Raw genomic sequence first — 18681 nt, 5'->3', positions numbered from 1 at the left:
AAAATACGGAGAGAGTATAAAATATGCAAGCGTTATTTGACTAAGCAAAACTGATTTATTTTGTTGGCATCTAAAAAAGATTACTATCAAACAACAGTTAAATGGTTTAGGAGTATTAAAGGAAAACATGATTATGCCGAAATTCTATCCACCAAATAATCAAATAAGAATTATTTTTAATACCCGCAAAATAAGAATTTGTAATGGTATTTTCTGTAATAAGCCACATCACAATTGGTTAATTTGCTAACAACATTGCTCAAATAATAGTGTAGAAATGATTATTTTTTGAGGATTAAGGTGAATATGTGTAGGCTTAATAATTTATTTTAATTTGTTAATTTTCTTTTTTTTTTAGTTTCTTTTATTTTTTGAGCCACCCGTTACCGTCCACAACCGCAAACGCTTGCAGGAAAAAGCTTTTGAAATCCATCGATTCAAGCTGTCTAAAACGGTTTTTATGATTCGTACAAACCGCTAACAATCGCAACGGCCGCACGCTGAATTTGCGGGTGATCGCAGGAAAACTAATCAACACCTTAGTATTCCTTTCTTGAATTTGCTTTACTCTAAACTTTAACTTTTTATTTTGTTTTGAAAACTAACATTATATTGGCGTAGTTCAACCATAACTTTCAAACGAAAACAAAACAAACAAAATTGCATTCATGAAAATATTTTTTCATACAAAAATTAAACATGATTTTTAAGATCAAACAAAATTAATTTGTGGATATATATATAATATTTTTATATATTTAAATTTATGTGACCTTAATCCATCTTGATTTATAATTTAAGGCAGTATACTGTATACATATATGTATGATCATCAACATATTAATGCATAAAAAAAAATCAAATAAATTTCAACAAATAACTTTTTTTTTTTAATTAGATACGACATACGTTCACTTGTATCATCATAATTTCAGTCACTGCGGTGGAGATATTCGACCACCACGATGTTTGAAAAAACCGACATCAACTTTATTCATAACATGAAATCCATAATCACACTTATCACGGCTTTTGTCGCAATACGCTATACCACATAGGCAGTTTTTCCTGCATTCTTCATCCGTCGAACAAGAATCTTCATACGCAAGAGTGTGTCCTTAAAACACACCAAAGTATAAGAAAAGTTATCTTAAATACAAACACATATATAAAAAGAAAAAAAGAATTAACTAGAAAATGATTTCGAATATAAAGTTTGTTTTAAAATTTTTCAGACTCGATTCTTTTATAAAATGGCTTTTAACAAATATATATTACTTTCAATTATTTGTAAAGACATGTAAAATTTTGTTGGCTTGTATGAAAATGTTACAATTGGTAAGGTATGTATACTTACGAAAAACTACGACAAGAAGAGAAACCAATAACAAAAGTTTAAATGAAATGCTTTTCATTCTCCAAGTTGAAATTTTTTTTCTCTTTTTTTTGTGCTTTTGATGGTGAAGTTATGCATGTCTTTCGTCTCTTTTATAGTCTAGTTTAGGTGATGGTTTGAGCAAAAAAAAAAAGCGACCCTAATGACATCATGTAAGAAGTAAGAAAGAGGGAAACCACTTGGTGGTAAGGTGGTTTGAATTAAAACCACTCATGGATGATTACCGGTTCTTGATGAGCTCATGTTGATGCATTCCAAATCCTGAATCCACCACCAGGGACGAACTGAAACCCGTGGTTACGGAAGACAATCGGATCAAAGAAACGATGCGGTATTGGAGGGAAGACATCTCCACCTCCAATTGCATGACCATCATCGTCGTCGTCATCATCATCTGTATCTCCACCACTGTTTTCACCAACCCCTCCTTCAGGAGGGTTTCCCTCTCTGAGATGACGGGCATACCTATTTTTCACATCCCTGATATTTACCTTTCCACTCCAAGGTAATTTAAACTTGTCGCCATTAACTCTTCCCTTGTAGATGAGAACTGCCCTATGTCCTAATCTCAGAATTTTTAAGATCAAACAAAATTAATTTTTATATATTTAAATTTATGTGACCTTAATCCATCTTGATTTATAATTTAAGGCAATATACATATATGTATGATCATCAACATATTAATGCATCAAAAAAAAAAAAAATTCAACAAATAACTTTTTTTTTAATTAGATACGACATACACTTGTATCATTATAATTTCAGTCACTGCGGTGGAGATATTCGACCACCACGATGTTTGAAAAAACCGACATCAACTTTATTCATAACATGAAATCCATAATCACACTTATCACGGCTTTTGTCGCAATACGCTACATCACATAGGCAGTTTTTTCTGCATTCTTCATCTGTCGAACAAGAATCTTCATACGCAAGAGTGTGTCCTTAAAACGCACCAAAGTATAAGAAAAGTTATCTTAAATACAAACATATTAGAAGTAAAAAAGAATTGACTACAAAATGATTTTGAATATAAAGTTTGTTTTAAAATTTTCCAAACTTGATTCTTTTATAAAATGGCTTTTTAACAAAGATTACTTTCAATTATTTGTAAAGAGATATGTAAAATTTTGTTAGCTTGTTTGAAAATATTACAATTGGTAAAGTATGTATACTTACGAGAAACGACGACTAGAAGAGAAACTAATAACAAAAGTATAAATGAAATGCTTTTCATTCTCCAAGTTGAGTTTTTTTTTTCTCCTTTTTTTTTTCTGCTGTTGATGGTGAAGTTATGCATACCTTTCGTCTCTTTTTATAGTCTAGTTTAGGTGATGGTTTGAGCTAAAAAAATCTTACAGATTTTGTTTGTATATTTACAAGTAATTGTTATAGATATAATAATTCTTTCAAGATTTCACTTACCAAGAACGGTTACTACTTTTAATAAATAAAAAAATATAGTGATATTTAATCAATATTGAAATTTGATTAATATATCTTGTTCATGTGGCTGGTACTAGTCTACTATTTCTCGTCATCCGACCAGTATATTGAATTCGCATGTGTGATGACTATGATATAACAATATATAATGATTAGACGATTTTTCTCACGATGTTTTATTTTATCCTTTTTTTTTTCTTCGTTTTATTTTATCCTAGTTTTGGTAGTAGGTATATAAAATATACACGATGATGATTATAATGTATTTTTTTAATTCAATAGGAAATTAATATGAAAATTTTTTTTACTTCATGAATGTAACGTTTGGAATTTTTGTTGTTTAACGATGGAACCCACTTACTTTGTCCTTTTAGATTCTTTCCCCACAAAGTACAAATCATTCATAGAAGAAAACTTTTTATTACCATTGTTTCCATACAAGATTTACATTTTTACCACTTTTTGATTGTTGTTTATTTAGGGTCCACACGGTGAATCTGAATCATGTGAATAGCATTAACTTTAGATTTTGTTTCTTTTTTTTTCCATTAAGTAATTAGTTTTCTCAATTAATTGTTTTGGTAGTTTCCACTAAAGCTTTATGGTGCCATGATTTTGTAGGGAATGATATCTTAAATGAAATATACTTAAATTGGTGAGAAAATAAACTAGTTAATTATTGTAAAAATTAAAATTCAACTTTTTGTTTATAAATAAATTTAAAACTTAAAGTTATAACTCATTGGGTGTATAACTAATTAATTTATTTCATTATAATAAATACAATGAATAAATAAATATTTAAAGCTGAAATAGCTTTTTAATATAATTATAACTATTAATTATTTTAAAATTTATTTTATATAATGTTGGTAAAATCTTCAATACTGAATAATCAATTTTATCATTATATTTTGAATTTAAGCAAGTAAAAATAAATATGTTCAATTATGGATATTGATTTTGTGTGGTTTAAAATTTAAAACTTAAGTCCATTAAGGCACGATAAACAATCCAAAACAAAATTTTGTTTCAGAATCACAAGCTCTATAAATACGGTATCTATCATCAAAAAAAAAAAGAACCCAATCCCTTGTCTTTGTAAATCGATAGAGCTCATGCAAAGAAACTTTTGTGAAGGTACATCTACATACTCTTCTCCTTTCAATAGAAGTAAAATTCTATTCTTATTATTAAAATTTTTACCACCTCAATTGCGTAAGCAAGTGCATATATTCTATGAAAAAGATAGATTTAGTCGTAACAAAACCAAAACCAAGTTCATACTGGTTTTTTTTTTCTTTTTTTTTTTGAGATTATTTCACATATGGTTAGATATCGAATCTACTTTCTTATTACATAGTTAAATTGCTTACAAAGACCTAATCAAAATGAGTCGGCGAAACTTCTTAACCTTCTCATTGAATAAATCTTGACCCAAAGACAACCCTATTAAAAATAATAAATAATAATATATTATTACAAAACCCCTCTACTTTGATTGTCTCTTAATTTCACATACTTTATTTTTTCTATCTAGATTCCATCCTCTAATTTTTAGCTTATTGTGTTCTGTTATTTAATAAAATGGGTTTGCTTATACCCTTCATTGGATTTAATCTCTTGAATAAATGCTTCTAAAAAGTTAGCAACAAAAAATTAGATTCTATTTCATAAAACTAAAAGGGACCGATTTGATATAAAAATAAAATCTAGGGATGTCTTTGTCAAGAAAAGTAAAATGTTGGTTAAGTTCAAAAAAGCCAAAAACATTTTATAAAAAAGCGCAATAAAAAACAAAATATTTTTTTTTTTGGGTCTGTGTAAAAAAAAGAGATACGTGAGAAAGAGAGAGAGAGAGAGAGAGAATCTTAATTCTTAAAGAAGTCGTGAAGGCTCTCTCTCTTCGAGCGATGCGTTGAAGAAGACGAGTGACCAACAACAATGGCGAATATATCTTCCTTCTTCTCTTCTTCTTCTTCTTATCACGATCCTCATTATAAACCCTAATTTTTTTCACAGTTTTCTCTAACTTCTCCGATCTCCGATTTTCTCTTCTCCGGTATGTTACCGATTGATCTGCATTCCCGATTTTGTCCTCTGATTGTTTGATTTGTTCTGAATTTGTTTGTTTGTTTTGTATAGAGATGATGACGGAGACAACGACGAAGGTTTTGTATATAGTGGTGCGTGAAGAAGGTGATGATGTTGATAATAATGGAGATGATTCGTTTCGTTACACGCGTCCTGTTTTGCAGAGTACTCTTCAGCTTATGGGTTGCAAAGCTCGTCACGCCTGCAAGGTGTGATTTCGATTTTACATTGTTTGAATAACTAAGAGGTTCTGAGCCTAGGCCCGTTACATCCCTTTAAGCCAGGGACCAGAGCATTTTATATGGTCTCTTCCCAAGCGAAAGTCGAAATGATCAATCTTATGAAGATTTGTGAATCTAGTCTGACTTTTTTTTTTGTATTGGTTAGATCAATGATGTGTTTGTATCTAGAAAGGACATAGCATGATTTCGTAATTTGGAAATTTTGTATACTTGTATTGAGAGCTTGCTGCTGTGAGAATTAATGCACGTCTTTATCGATTTCTATTATAGTCTTTCTTGAATTTGGTAAAGGACAAAACTTTCCTTAAACCCATACTATATTTCAACATTGGAGTGATTTGTTTTCAGTCCTGAGAATCTCTTTTTTTTTTTCTCTGTTGGCAGATCAGCCGAAGGGTTTTTGAGTTAATAAGAAGTGAGGGATCTTGTAATAGCTCACCAGAGAATGGGAAGGAAACTGAATTTACTAAGGAAGTTGGTGGTTCAACTTGTGTAGAGAAACTTAACTGTTTGGTTGCTGATGATGTTGATGTTGACAAGAATAAAAGTAAACCGTTTGAGATGTACAAAAGGCGGACTACTGTTGTTGTTTCACGAGAAATATTCTTGGATGTTGTGTGTGATGCCCTGGCTGAGTATAAGTACGTTGGTCGCGACCAAAGGGCAGATTTGATTCTGGCATGCAGGTAAATTTCTTCCCTTTTGGAATATATCTTTATTTGTTATGTCATAAAAAGCTATGGCATATAGAATCTGCATATGTCTTGTGTTTTATGTCGTAATTTCCTCATTTAAATGCATTAAATATGTTTTTGTGCCTTTTTAAGATATTCTTTAGCCTTTGTATGGTTTTCTAGTGTATCTTTGTGACATAAATAGTAGCCTGACTGTTTCTATTGAGTGGCTAATATAGAGTTGTTTAACTCTTAATGTTTAACATTGTTGCTGGTCACGCTTTTCCTATATGTCAACTGTTCTCTCTTTTTCCTTCTCAGTGTGGATAAACATAGTTGTATTTGGTTTGTTATTGTCTGTCTGTTAAGTGCTATGCTCGTGTTTAGCTTCATACTTATCTCCCCCCTTTAGTGCTCCTGTTACGTTGGTAGCGCCATTTATGGCTGTAACTTTATGTTTTACCCATGTGGTTTTATTGTGCCTCGGGTTTGCTACTTTCCCAGTCATATATCATATCCGGAAACTGTAGTTTTTCTTCTTTTATTCACACATTGTCTACAACTCTTATTTTCACTCACAGAATCCGAGAAAGGAAAGAATCTGTAACTGTTTTGCTCTGTGGCACCAGTGGCTGTGGTAAATCTACATTATCCGCATTGCTGGTAAATATTCACTCCCTCCATTTATATGCTTTATACTGACATTAAGAAGGTCTCTTCTTTTGTATTTCGTATACTCACCGTTTTCAGAGTGAGACAATTCATAAGTTATCTGGTTTCATTGTGTTCTTAATCAGATGCAATTTATAAATATGTGTTACAGGGTAGCAGGCTGGGGATTACGACTGTGGTATCAACTGACTCAATAAGGCACATGATGAGGAGCTTCGCTGATGAGAAGCAGAACCCTTTGCTGTGGGCTTCAACATACCATGCTGGAGAGTACCTTGACCCTGTGGCAGTAGCTGAGTCAAAAGCCAAAAGAAAAGCCAAAAAGTTGAAAGGCTCTCGAGGTGTAAATTCCAATACCCAAAAGACGGATGCTGGATCAAACTCTGGCACCACTGAGTTGTTAAGTCATAAGCAGATGGCTATAGAAGGTTATAAGGCACAAAGTGAGATGGTGATTGACAGTCTCGATAGGCTCATTACAACTTGGGAAGAGAGGAAAGAATCGGTAGTCGTTGAAGGGGTCCACTTAAGCCTTAACTTTGTGGTAAGTCTTATCAGTATCTTATTACACATTGTGATCTAAGGTTTTTCAATCTAACTTTTTCTTTATTTCCATTTTTGCAGATGGGACTGATGAAGAAGCACCCTTCGATTGTTCCCTTCATGGTATACATAGCCAACGAGGAGAAACACTTGGAACGGTTTGCAGTCCGAGCCAAGTACATGACATTGGACCCAACAAAGAATAAGTATGTAAAATATATACGTAACATCAGAACAATACAGGATTATCTATGTAAACGAGCTGACAAGCATCTCGTTCCTAAGATAAACAACACAAATGTCGACAAGAGCGTGGCTACAATTCACGCGACGGTCTTTGGTTGCCTGCGTAGACGTGAAACAGGAGAGAAGCTCTATGATACAACCACAAATACCGTTGCTGTTATCGACGACGAGCACAGGAACCAATGTACAGCCAATTCATTAAGTTCCAAGGGAATGTTTCAGCTGATCCAAAGACAAGGCTCCTCTAGGCGTTATATGGCTCTTTGCAATACTGATGGTACTGTGGCCAGAACTTGGCCTGTTGGTTCCGTTGATAAGATCAGGAAGCCCGTCGTTGATACCGAGATGGATAATGGAACAGAGCATCAGCTACATAAAGCTGAACCAGTGAACCTTCAGTTCGGTCACTTTGGGATCAGCGCTTGGCCTAATGATGGCGCAACTAGCCATGCCGGGAGTGTGGATGAATCAAGAGCAGATATTATTGAAACTGGAAGCAGGCATTACTCTTCTTGCTGCAGTTCGCCACGGACATCTGATGGGCCTTCAAAAGAGGTAAATATTGCACTAATCAAGGTGTGGAAACATAAATTTTTTGCGTTTTGTGAAGATTGTTTACCATATCCTCCATGCAGCTGATGGAGGAGCAGTCTGTAGATGGGAGCGATGAAGATGAAGAAGGCGACGATGATTTTCCTGAGCCAGATTCTGATGAAGATCTCAGCGATAACAATGACGAACGCAACCGTGACGAGGTAACCAAATGTTGATTCGTTGGGAGGATGTTAATGCCATTTATCATGTTTTTAGTGTAGCTTTTGGTTAGTTTTAAGACCCTTACATGTACTCTTAAACCAGGTTGGATCGGTGGATGAGGAATCGACAAAGTCAGATGAAGAGTACGATGATCTGGCAATGGAAGACAAGAGTTACTGGACAGACAACGAAGAAGAAGAGTCTCGAGACACAATCTCCATGGTGTCCGAAAACAACCACAACGAGGCTACAAAGCCCAACAAAGATGACAAATACTCCCAAAACCTCGATCTTTTCCTCAGGACAGCGAACCAGCCATTAATTGAATCCCTTGAGCTGTCGAGTGAATACGGGAACAGAATGGGAGTAGCCGCCTCGGATAAAGCCAAGATGAGGAAACGTTCACTTAGTATTCCGGCTGTCGGGAAACATCGTTCAATCATAGATGACCAGATTTTGGCTAACCAGACTGATCCAGTTCTCTAGAGTGCCCTGTGACCTCTTTGCCTGTGTTTTTCGGGCTTTTCTTTCCGGTTTTGTGTTTTAACCTATCATGTAGCTTAGGTTTCCAAAACTCATTGAAGTGTCAAATCAAATTTGCTAATTTCATCCATCTTTCTGCACCATTAATAGTTCACTCATTTCATCTCTGGATATGGAACTTGCTAATATTTTGATCTATTTTGGTATTGTGAAACTACTTGCCAAAACGATTACTATAAATTTAATTTGACTTTTTACGAATTTTAACTAGTTACTTTCCCAAATCAACTAAGATTAAAGATCAAAAGAATATTATCTATCTCCCTTTCCTAACCCCTATTAGTTTTCTGTAGATTTTTTTTTTTTTTTTTTGTCAACCACACATTAATTAATAAATAATTCTTTGATTGGTTGTCCAATTAGGAGGAGTAGAGTTTACAAAAGTAACTTCAGAAAATAAAAGTCTAGAAGAACGGGCTAAGCAGTCCGCTTGAACATTACATAAACGAGAAATAAGAGAAAGCGAGAAGAAAGGGAAAGAGAGACGGAGAAAACCAAACTCGTCTAGAAGATTGGAGAAAGCAGGCCATTCATCCGGTGAGTGTATCATCGAGACTAACTCCGAGCAGTCTGATTCAAACACCTGACAATCGATCCCTCTTGAAAGGATATTCTTCATAGCCCAAATTAAAGCTTCCATCTCCGAGTGAAGAGGGGAGGGACACCTCCGAAGGCACTTTGCACCGAGCAGTATCGTTTGATCATTTCCTTGAAAACACCACCATCCTATACCCATTGTTGGATCTGAATTTTTCCAAGAACCATCAATCCGACATCTTATAGATTGAACCGGTCGTTCCAAAGTTTCCGTAGTAGAACTAGTTTCGATCGGATCCAACTGAGCTTCTTCCCACATTAATTTTTCACTCAAAGCATGATTTAAAATATCTCTTGGTTCAGATTGTAATCCCTTGAAAACCTTTTTATTCCTATCTTTCCAGATGAACCACAAAATCCAAGCATAACTGAAAGTTTTCTCTCCCCCATCTAGATTAGATGGTAACCTCCAATAAAGATAATCTAGATTTGAGAATTCCGAGGTTAGAGGAAAACTACCTATTGCCGTAGGTATATCTGATAATTCCCATATTTTCTGAGAATGAGTGCACTCAAATAAAGCATGATTTATTGTTTCCTCTGCCATCTCACATCTTTTACAGAGAAAGTCACATTGGACACCTCGATGTGCTAATTTTGAAGTAACTGCTAGAGATCCCGTAGCAATTTGCCATAAGAAATGTTTTAGTTTTGGAGGGGCTTTGACTTTCCAAGCTTGTGCTTGTAAATTCTTATAATTCGGGCCCCATTCGATCGTTTCTGTCATCTCTCTAGCAACCCGATAGCCTGATTTTACTGTATATCTTCCCGATCTTGTATGATGCCAGATAAGCCTATCTGGCTTATAAACTTTGCTAATAGCCAATCCCCTAATAAACTGAATATCCACTGGATCCAAAAATTCTTGTAAAATAGGAAGATGCCATTCTTTAGTAACCGGATTAATTAAATGGTTAACCATCAAACTTGGAAGTAATGTTTTTCCTCTTCCATTTGCGGTCCGTGGGTTAATATCAGGAATCCAAGGATCTCGCCATACCGATAGATTGAAACCCGATCCTAGTGACCATCTACCTCCCACTTCAACTAATCTTTTAGTAGAAAAAATACTCTTCCATCCAAATGATGGAGAGTTTGGTTTTTTTGCCTGTAAAGGATGAATATTCCTGAAATATCTGCTTTGTAGCACCCGAGCTACTAAAGAGTTCGGATATTGGATTAAACGCCAATATTGTTTAGCCAACATGGCATCATTAAAAATGTCTAGGGAATGAAAGCCTAAACCTCCTTCTTCTTTATCCTTACACATTTTTTCCCATGCTATCCAATGGATCCCACGATCTCTCCCATTGGAACTCCACCAATAATTAGAAATAGCACTTGTTAACTTAGAAGTTAACTCTTGAGGTAGTTTAAAACAAGACATAACATAGGTTGGTAGTGCCAAAGCCACTGATTTGATCATTGTTTCTTTCCCACCTTTCGACAGAAATTTAGCTGACCTTTAAAACAAGACATAACATAGGTTGGTAGTGATGTTCGCTTTAGAATCAAAACACAAATTATTTGTAATGGATGAGAAAAAGATTGCGATGAACGTTAGAAACGAAGACTTAAGCGAAGAAACAAAGACTCTAATCTCTTCACTTCCTTCAGACAAAGATTCCACTGGGAGAAATGTTTGTAAGTACCAAGGATGTTGGTATACTCCCCATATTCTCCAAGCTGTCCTCAATTTCCAGAAGAACTTCAAGCCTCAAGACACTGATATCATCGTTGCTTCGTTCCCTAAATGCGGCACAACTTGGCTCAAGGCGCTTACATTCGCAGTCGTTTGTAGATCGAAACACCCTTCTCATGATGATCATCATCCTCTTCTTTCTGATAATCCACACGTTCTTGTACCCTACCTTGAGATGAATCTCTATTACTATAGCGCAAAGCCGGACTTTACCAAGTTCTCATCATCTCCGAGGCTGTTTTCAACACACATGCCGTCACATATGTTGCAAGAAGGTCTCAAAGATTCTACTTGTAAATTTGTGTATATGTCCAGGAACGTAAAAGACACATTGGTTTCATATTGGCATTTCTTTTGTAAGAAACAAACCGATGATAACGTTTTAAGCGGTTTCGAGGATACGTTTGAGATGTTTTGTAGGGGAGTCACCATTTTTGGACCTTTTTGGGACCAAGTCCTAAGCTACTGGAGAGGAAGCTTGGAAGATCCAAACCATGTGCTTTTTATGAAGTTTGAGGAGATGAAAGCAGAACCTCGTGAGCAGATCAAGAGACTTGCAGAGTTCTTAGGTTGTCCTTTTACTAAGGAAGAATAAGAGAGGGGAACGGTGGATGAGATAAACAAGTCAGAAACCATATTTCGACAATTCGAATAATGGGAGATAGGCGGTACGACAAGGCGTCTCAACTATGGCTTCTTTCTCGGAGTTAAATTACATAGTTTTTAAGCACTTTCAACATTTAATTTTTTCAAAAAAAAATTCAAACACACGACACACTTTGTTGTAAAAACATTTATTTTTTTTAATATAATTTAATATTACATTAAAAAAAATCATAAACAAAACCAAACTAGAAAAAACAAACTGAATAGTCATAAACCCCGAATAAATCTTTACTTTTTTTATCTGAATTATCCGAACCGAATGAGTACACAAAATACTCCGAATATTATTTTTATATATCCAAAAATATCAAAATAACCAAAATATCTTAAAATTCTTAGTTATATTTGTCAAATTAATCAATTTTTGAAAATTTTAACCAAATAATTTTATTAAATTTGAACTATTATTTTTTTTCTTTTTTTTGTGGACCAAACATGAATTTAATTGAAATCTGACACCTATTCGAACTGAGCATAACCAAAGAGGTAAAGAGTTTTAAAAATTCTAATACAATAACCAAATAGTTAAAAATTCGAATACAATACTCCAAATCTTTTATACCCAAGTCCGGAAAATAAAAACTGATTCAAACTGCTCTGAAAACCTAAATGCTCAGACTTTAGTGACATGCATTAAATTAAGCGCTGCTGCGCTGCAGATTAAGAACTTGCAAAACATTTGATATTTCTCATTGGCCGATATGACGGTGGCGACTAAAACCTCTTATTTTAGCATTTATAATTATAGTTGTTGATTCTGAAAATGACACAATGAATTTGTTTAAGAAGGAAAACAAATTCAATTAACTCTCTTTAAACTTTTTGATCAAAGATTCAATAGAAAGAAGGTGAATTTTATTGCTTAGAGAAAACGCTAGGGTTTAGCTCAAGAATAATTAGGTTTTATGTGTAAAAATTGCGGATCCTTTGAATAGGGACAAACCCCCCCTACTTAACCCCCCTACTTATACATAATTAGGACGGTTTCGAGATATGTTAATCTTCTAAATCTTCAAGACTTTATCCTGAGATTTTCCTTTCTCTTCGGGATTCTCTTTGATTCTTTAGGAAAATCTCCTTTTTCTTGGATGAGGAAGTCGGTTGCAGGCGATCTCCCATCTTCGAGTCGAACTCGCCTGGGGTGATCTCCTTCTTCAGCCCATTAACAGGCTTAACCGGGATTCCCCAGTTTAACTGAATTCTCAGATTAATTTGTGATTTGTCCGGTTTAAGCCAGTATTGTCGGAGGTGCTAATTCTTGCACCAACAATTAGTCCCCCCCCCCAGTTCGAGAAATCTGAATGCTTTAATTCTGAATTTCCGAACTAGAGAAGTGAATATTCGGCTTATACCTTAGGAATGTGCGAATTAATTGCGAGATTTCCTCATATCGTTTCGAATTCTCGGACTCTTCAGTTTTCCTTTGACACGTGTCGCCGCTTGTCGTCTAAACAAGCGCGTGGAATTCGGAGAACGAAAGGTCTAGTAGGCCTAATGATTACTTTACCTAGGACTGCTGCCCACTTTTACCTACTTATACCCGATGAATCTCTCTTGTTTTCCATTTTCAGCCGCTTGCAAGAGAGAAAACAAAGGTAGTCTCCGATTTCTTTTTCTTTTTTGCTTATAATTCTCTGCTTGTTTTTGCGATTTGTGCTCTATTCTGATAATGGGTAAGAGCGCCGGAGTCTCCTCCTCTTCCGATAGTGAAACCGCTAAACTGATTCGTCGCAACTCTCGTCTGCGGCGGAATCTAGGAGGCGAAGCTGAGTCAAGCCGGAGCAATCAGATTAGAATTCCTGAACCGGCTGACGAGTCTAACCAGAAAGAGACGGTGGAAACTCAGTCGTCCATCATGATGATCCGGTGGATGGGTCCAATCGGTTCGAAGTGTTGATCGACCTTACGGAGGGACCTTCTGATCGTCCCGCATATTCCGAGGCTGAGGTGGAAACAAGATTGGCTCCCCTCGATGTTTTTATCCGTGACATCTCTTCAGTGATAGACTGGAATCCAGAGATTTTCGGGGCCCCCACCCTCTCAACCGAGAAGTCGATCAGCGGGATGCTGAATTCCTGCGGTTTGGCGAACTGCGGGATTACTTTTATAATTCCCATGCCAGCTGATCGCCCATGGAATCCCCTAGGGGTTATATTTGTTTGTACAAGGCGTACTTCATGCAATGCCACCTGTGGTTTCCAATTCCAACCTTCGCTGCTTCTAGGAAATGACCACATTGAAGGCCAGCAAGTCGCCAGGCACTTGGGTCGTGAATAATCGGCCGAATCACAAGTTCATGCCCGGAGGTAAAATCAGCAATTTCAAGAATTGGGAACGTCACTACTTCTTCGTTCGCTCTGACCTCAAATCCTCTGAGCTTCAGCTCTCTAGCCGAAGAAGTATTTGGAATGAGGCTCCTGGTAGACCTCTGAGCATGTGGCCGTATCGAAACATATATTTTCGACTTTATACTTACAATTTACTATTTTCTTTTCAGATCGCAACAAACCTAGCAGAGAGTTTTTTGCCAAGTACGAGGAAGTCAAGTCGGCTATCTTCCATGTGCAGAACCGAGCTTGGAAGGACGTCACCAAAGAGAGATTCACTCGCATAATCGGAAGAGTGAGGAGAAGTTTTGTCAGTTTCGCAGCACGGCTGCGAGGTTCGCAGCTCCCTCCGGCGCGTGCCTCTGAGGGGGGTCCTTTTGCCCAGGACCCTATAAATTCTTCCGTCCCAAGGTTGCCCAAGGCGACCGACAGTTCAACTGAAGATGATCTCGCTCTAGTAGAAACTGAGATCGCTGGACATGCTGAAGACCAGGCTGAGGCTGGTATACTGGAGGTCACCGATCCGACCACCAACTCTCAGGTCGCGGCACCTGAAACTACCAGAATCAACTGGGGACGTCCCTCCTGTTGAGGAGGTAACTGCCCTGGAGCAGAGAACCTGACTCTCGAGGGTCCCCCTCGAAAGACCTTTTGCTGGACGAGGGATGATCCAGATCGTCCCGACTGATTCTCTTTTTGGTACGTTGGAGATAAGTACCTGATGAAGGATTAGGAAGCCGCCATCCAGCTCTGGCGCAACATGACTCTTCCCGGGGTCCAGGCCTTTCTAGACTCGGATGAGCTAATCTTCAACGAAGAATACAAGAAGTTTGCTCGCTCCTCTTTCGAGGTATTTATCTTTTATGCTTTTAAGTTTTATTTATTTAGATTCTTTTTCCTCTTTCGACTACAAGGAAGTTTATATTATGCCTTCTATGTTTCAGACCAACGCTTTGGCTAACGACCTGATCGCTCAGTATGAGCGAAAGCTTAAACTCAAGTATACGGACAGGACCCATTTCAGGCTGCTGAGCTCGGTCTTTAAACGAGAGAAGAGTGATCACGAGAAGCTCAGAAAGAAGTACGCTATCCTTGAAGCGGGATCCAATATTCACTCGGCTGAGGTCGCATCCCTTAAAGACGAGATTGTCAGGCTTGGTAGACGTGAGGCTGAGCTTGCTGAGGAGGTAACCAGGCTCGGTGATCGCGAGGTTGCGCTCATGGGGGAGGTCGCCAAGTTAGAAGTCGATCTAGATTTCTCCAGGGACCATGAGGAGAAGGAGCTGACCAGATTGCGGAATGATCGATTTGCCAAGGTCAGCTGTACCACCGAGAAGGCCCAAGCCCGCCTTGACAAGGTTAAGCGCTATATAAAGGAACATGAGCAGATCATCCAGCCCAAAATGGACGCTCTGAATCAATCTAAGGGCGCTCAGGAGATCGTGACAGTCCTCATCAGCCGAGGTTCCGTTGTTTTGGAACTTGAGCTGGAGAATTTGGCCAACGAAGCCAAGATCGCTGAAGAAGAGGTTGACGCTCTGAATGTTACCGAGCTCTCTGATGCCGATCTCAACATGTCCCCTTACCAACTCGGCTTTGGACTTACTCGATTATCGTCTCAGGTCATTCCTGTTTCAAATCAGCATGGCTCGAACTCCGAACTCGTTGGCCAAAGTGACATTCGACGTGTAACCGTTGAAGAGCGAAACCCTGAAGATTAGCGAGCCTCGTCCCTTCTTATCTCATAGTTTTGTTTTTACTTGATTACTTGAATTTTTTCCTTTTAACCGCGGATCCACTTTTGGGGCGGTCTGTTACTAAAACCGAATCCAACCGTGGACCCACTTTTGGGGTGTTTTTTATTTTTAATTATTTTTCGCGTTTCAATGCTTATTTAATTTTCTCCTTCATTCGAAGTAGAGAAAAGAAGAATCGATATTAATGTTTTCCTTCTTGGAAACAAGGTGTTTTCCTTTTCTCCCTCGAGAAGAAAGAAGGCAGAATTAAGTCTCCTTTTTTGAAAAGAGATTCGGCTTTGTGGGTATAAGTATCGCCCTTTGGGTATCGTTGATACCATCAAGAATCAAAACTTCATTTTCTTTGTTTAAAGAATGGAGAGCTCTGGTTCCTCCTTCGAGGTTAATCACAACGTTCCGGCCTTCTCCAATTCTGAAGCGATTGAGCGAGGGATGCCCTTTTTCAACAATATTCGCGTTCCATGGACCCTTTTATTTCAGTTGAGCCCAGAGTCCAGGCAGCAGGTGGAAGGATTTCTTTCTTGCGTTGAGAGTCGACATAAAAAGTATCGCGAACTGTTGATCTTTCACGAGGATCGGCCGATCTGAACTTTTGCACAAGCTTGATTTGCTGGAGTCTCATCAACGATACTGATTGAAGAACGGTTTCCAGCGGTTAGCTCCCATGCCAGATGCTCTTGTATCTTATTGTCATGCGTGCGCACAAGATGCATCTCTTGCTCCGAAGGAAAGACATCCAGCTATCATCGTAGATGGGGATTTTATTCCGAGGTCGCCCGCAATGTTTTATCTTGGCCCATCCGCTTCGAAGGTTGAATCAACTGAGTCGCAGAATTTTGTCAACCTGGTATAAATCGTTAATCTTTGATTATCTTGCTTTTTTACTGTTCGCAATTTACTAAACTGTGTTCTTGTATCCCCAGGTCGGAATAAAGCATCAGGAACAATGTTGCGAACTCCAATACTTTCGCATCAAGAAGCGGAAGGTGGATGATGGACTGGAAGAACTTGGAGCTGAAGTCGCCAAGTTGAGAGCCAAGCGAAAGAGAGTCGTTGCTCGTTTGGAAGAGATCGAGCAAATAACAAGAGCCTTGGAGATTCACTCAGAAGATTGGGAGAAGGTCGGTCTTCAACTGGTGTGGCCCATGCCAGATCGTCTTTTAAAGGATAGCCGATCTGCTGCTGATCGAGCTATCTGAAGCTTATATTTCTTTTTTGCAGTTAGATTAGCTGTCTTTTGTTTTTAGCTTTTGATCAAAATATCATTGTACTGGCGATGATTTATCAAGTTTATGATTTTGAATGACATGAGCTAACTCAAAAATATCAAGTTTATGATCTTCAATTTTTGTTTATCGGAATAATTTGGTTACGAATTTCCCGCGATCCTCGAGATCGGCTTTTGGTTTTTAAGAACAGTTTTATGTCTTTTCGCGAACCTTTGTCGATTAACTTATGAAATAACCAGATCGGAATCTCAATCTTGTAATTAATTTTAAAGATCGACTAAATCGAGTCATCTGCGAGCTTCGAGTTCGGCTTTCGGGCGGACTGGTTTTTACCTGACGTCACAACCGATTGTTCTGTCTAAGTTTGGGTTAGATGTTAAGTGCGAGACGTCTCTCGGCTTATGCCTCAGCAGTCCTATGTTTGATTTAAAGAGGGAGTTCTGGGCTCTGTTTCAAAATAAGTGAGGTGGACTCAGCATATTATCTGAGGGGCGAGATGCTGGGCTCGGCTTACTCCCCGTAGGCATCTGTTCGGCAGATCGCGAAATACAGGGTTTGGCTTATGTTTATGTCCGAACCAGATCTTAAGTGCGAGAAACTGGTCTCGGCTTACCCCTTCTAGATAAATTAATTTTCTAGAAAGGCGTAGATTATTTCACCACTGCATCCATGTGAGACGCGCGTCGAACGCCTGGCCAGGGCGCCGAGAGTTGATCTTTGGTGATCTTAAAGTGAATTCCGTTTTTAGAATGCAAATTTTAATTTTATTAAGTATTATAGCTGCATCTTTACGAAGGATTACCCCTTCGTAGTTCAAGTTACATAAGATAACCGATCTGTTTTTTTTTTTTTTTTTTTTTTTTACCTAGTAGTAGTATTTCTTCAGGTGGACTGCGTTCCACGGATTCTGGATTTTCTTAAGATTCATATTCATGAGCTGGTAGACTCCGGGGTGGACCACCTTTGAGATCAAGTATGGTCCTTCCCAACGAGCTCCGAGTTTCCCACGTTTTTCTCCTTTGTATTATGGAAGACCTCGCGAAAGACGAGGTCGCCTACATTAAAGCGGCGTTCTTTGACATTCTGGTTGTAGTATTTCGCAGCAGCGTTCTGATAGATCTGAATCCAAACTAAGGCTTGATCTCGAAGTTCTTCGGAGAAGTCGTTGTGATGTCGAAGTAGCTGATCATTTAGTGTAGGATCCTCTGCCATCATACACCTTCGTAAGGTCGGAGTTCCTGCTTCGCTTGGGACATTGCTTCGCCGTGGGGTAGTTCGGTGTGACCATATACCCTATCTAGTTTGGCGGCCCAATTTACCTTCTTTGGACCTAGTCGCTTTTTGATTCCCTGTATGATGGTTTTGTTCGTGGCCTCTGCTTGTCCCGTTACCCTGAGGGTATCTTGGAGTTGAGTTTCTAAGGCGAATGTTCTATTTAGAAAGGAATAGCCTTGTAATAAGCGAGACGAACTGGGTCCCATTGTCCGTTACGATCTCTTAAGGTAGGACGTGCCGGTATATGATGTTTTTCCAGATAAACTCGGCGATCTGGGGCGATTTTACTTCGTGGTATGCTTCCGCTTCAACCTACTTAGTAAAATAGTCAGTTAGGACCAGCAAGAACTTCTTGGATCGCGAAGGGGGCAACGGTCCTACAATGTCCATAGTCCATCGCATGAATGGGTAAGGTGCTGTCACCGCGCTCAGCATGGTTAGCCAGTAGTGGTTAGCCAGTAGTGCCCATCTTTCTTGATTTTAAGGGCCAGATCTCGTCTGCCGGAATGA

General features: G+C 38.0%; 3 protein-coding genes across 4 annotated transcripts; 2 read left to right on the top strand and 1 right to left on the bottom strand.

Annotated features, from left to right (window-relative positions):
- Positions 1 to 2103: 2103 nt before the first annotated feature.
- Positions 2104 to 2692, bottom strand: LOC9313452 (defensin-like protein 255). Its single transcript, XM_002875664.2, has 2 exons — positions 2582 to 2692; positions 2104 to 2346 (listed from the first exon to the last, which is right to left on the bottom strand). Exons 1-2 carry the CDS (start codon positions 2637 to 2639, stop codon positions 2165 to 2167), a joined length of 240 nt encoding a protein of 79 aa, XP_002875710.1. The 5' UTR covers positions 2640 to 2692; the 3' UTR covers positions 2104 to 2164.
- A 1998-nt stretch (positions 2693 to 4690) lies between these two features.
- Positions 4691 to 8707, top strand: LOC9313451 (P-loop NTPase domain-containing protein LPA1 homolog 2). 2 transcript variants are annotated; one of them, XM_002877337.2, is made up of 8 exons: positions 4691 to 4910; positions 4994 to 5151; positions 5569 to 5870; positions 6440 to 6521; positions 6682 to 7074; positions 7155 to 7874; positions 7955 to 8074; positions 8178 to 8707. In XM_002877337.2, the coding sequence occupies exons 2-8, from the start codon at positions 4996 to 4998 to the stop codon at positions 8559 to 8561; spliced, it is 2157 nt and encodes a 718-aa protein (XP_002877383.1). In that variant the 5' UTR covers positions 4691 to 4910; positions 4994 to 4995; the 3' UTR covers positions 8562 to 8707. The 2 variants fall into 2 exon arrangements, with proteins under 2 accessions (XP_002877383.1, XP_020881679.1); XM_021026020.1 differs by lacking the exon at positions 4691 to 4910 and having other exon boundaries at positions 5051 to 5151; positions 5574 to 5870.
- Positions 8708 to 10708: 2001 nt separating this feature from the next.
- Positions 10709 to 11679, top strand: LOC9313450 (cytosolic sulfotransferase 6). The gene is given in 1 exon segment (XM_002877336.2): positions 10709 to 11679. A coding segment is annotated over 1 exon segment (861 nt). The 5' UTR covers positions 10709 to 10711; the 3' UTR covers positions 11573 to 11679.
- Positions 11680 to 18681: the final 7002 nt, after the last annotated feature.

Source organism: Arabidopsis lyrata, assembly GCF_000004255.2.
Source record: "Arabidopsis lyrata subsp. lyrata unplaced genomic scaffold ARALYscaffold_5, whole genome shotgun sequence".
Taxonomy (NCBI): domain Eukaryota; kingdom Viridiplantae; phylum Streptophyta; class Magnoliopsida; order Brassicales; family Brassicaceae; genus Arabidopsis; species Arabidopsis lyrata.
This window is presented reverse-complemented; position numbering and strand designations above follow the sequence as displayed.

Coding starts and splice junctions, on each gene's coding strand:
- LOC9313451 (XM_002877337.2), top strand. CDS start 4,996: ATGATGACGGAGACAACGACGAAGGTTTTGTATATAGTGGTGCGTGAA. Junction 5,152..5,568: donor AAGCTCGTCACGCCTGCAAG/GTGTGATTTCGA, acceptor CTCTGTTGGCAG/ATCAGCCGAAGGGTTTTTGA. Junction 7,875..7,954: donor CTGATGGGCCTTCAAAAGAG/GTAAATATTGCA, acceptor TCCTCCATGCAG/CTGATGGAGGAGCAGTCTGT.
- LOC9313452 (XM_002875664.2), bottom strand. CDS start 2,639: ATGAAAAGCATTTCATTTATACTTTTGTTATTAGTTTCTCTTCTAGTC. Junction 2,347..2,581: donor TCTTCTAGTCGTCGTTTCTC/GTAAGTATACAT, acceptor GTGCGTTTTAAG/GACACACTCTTGCGTATGAA.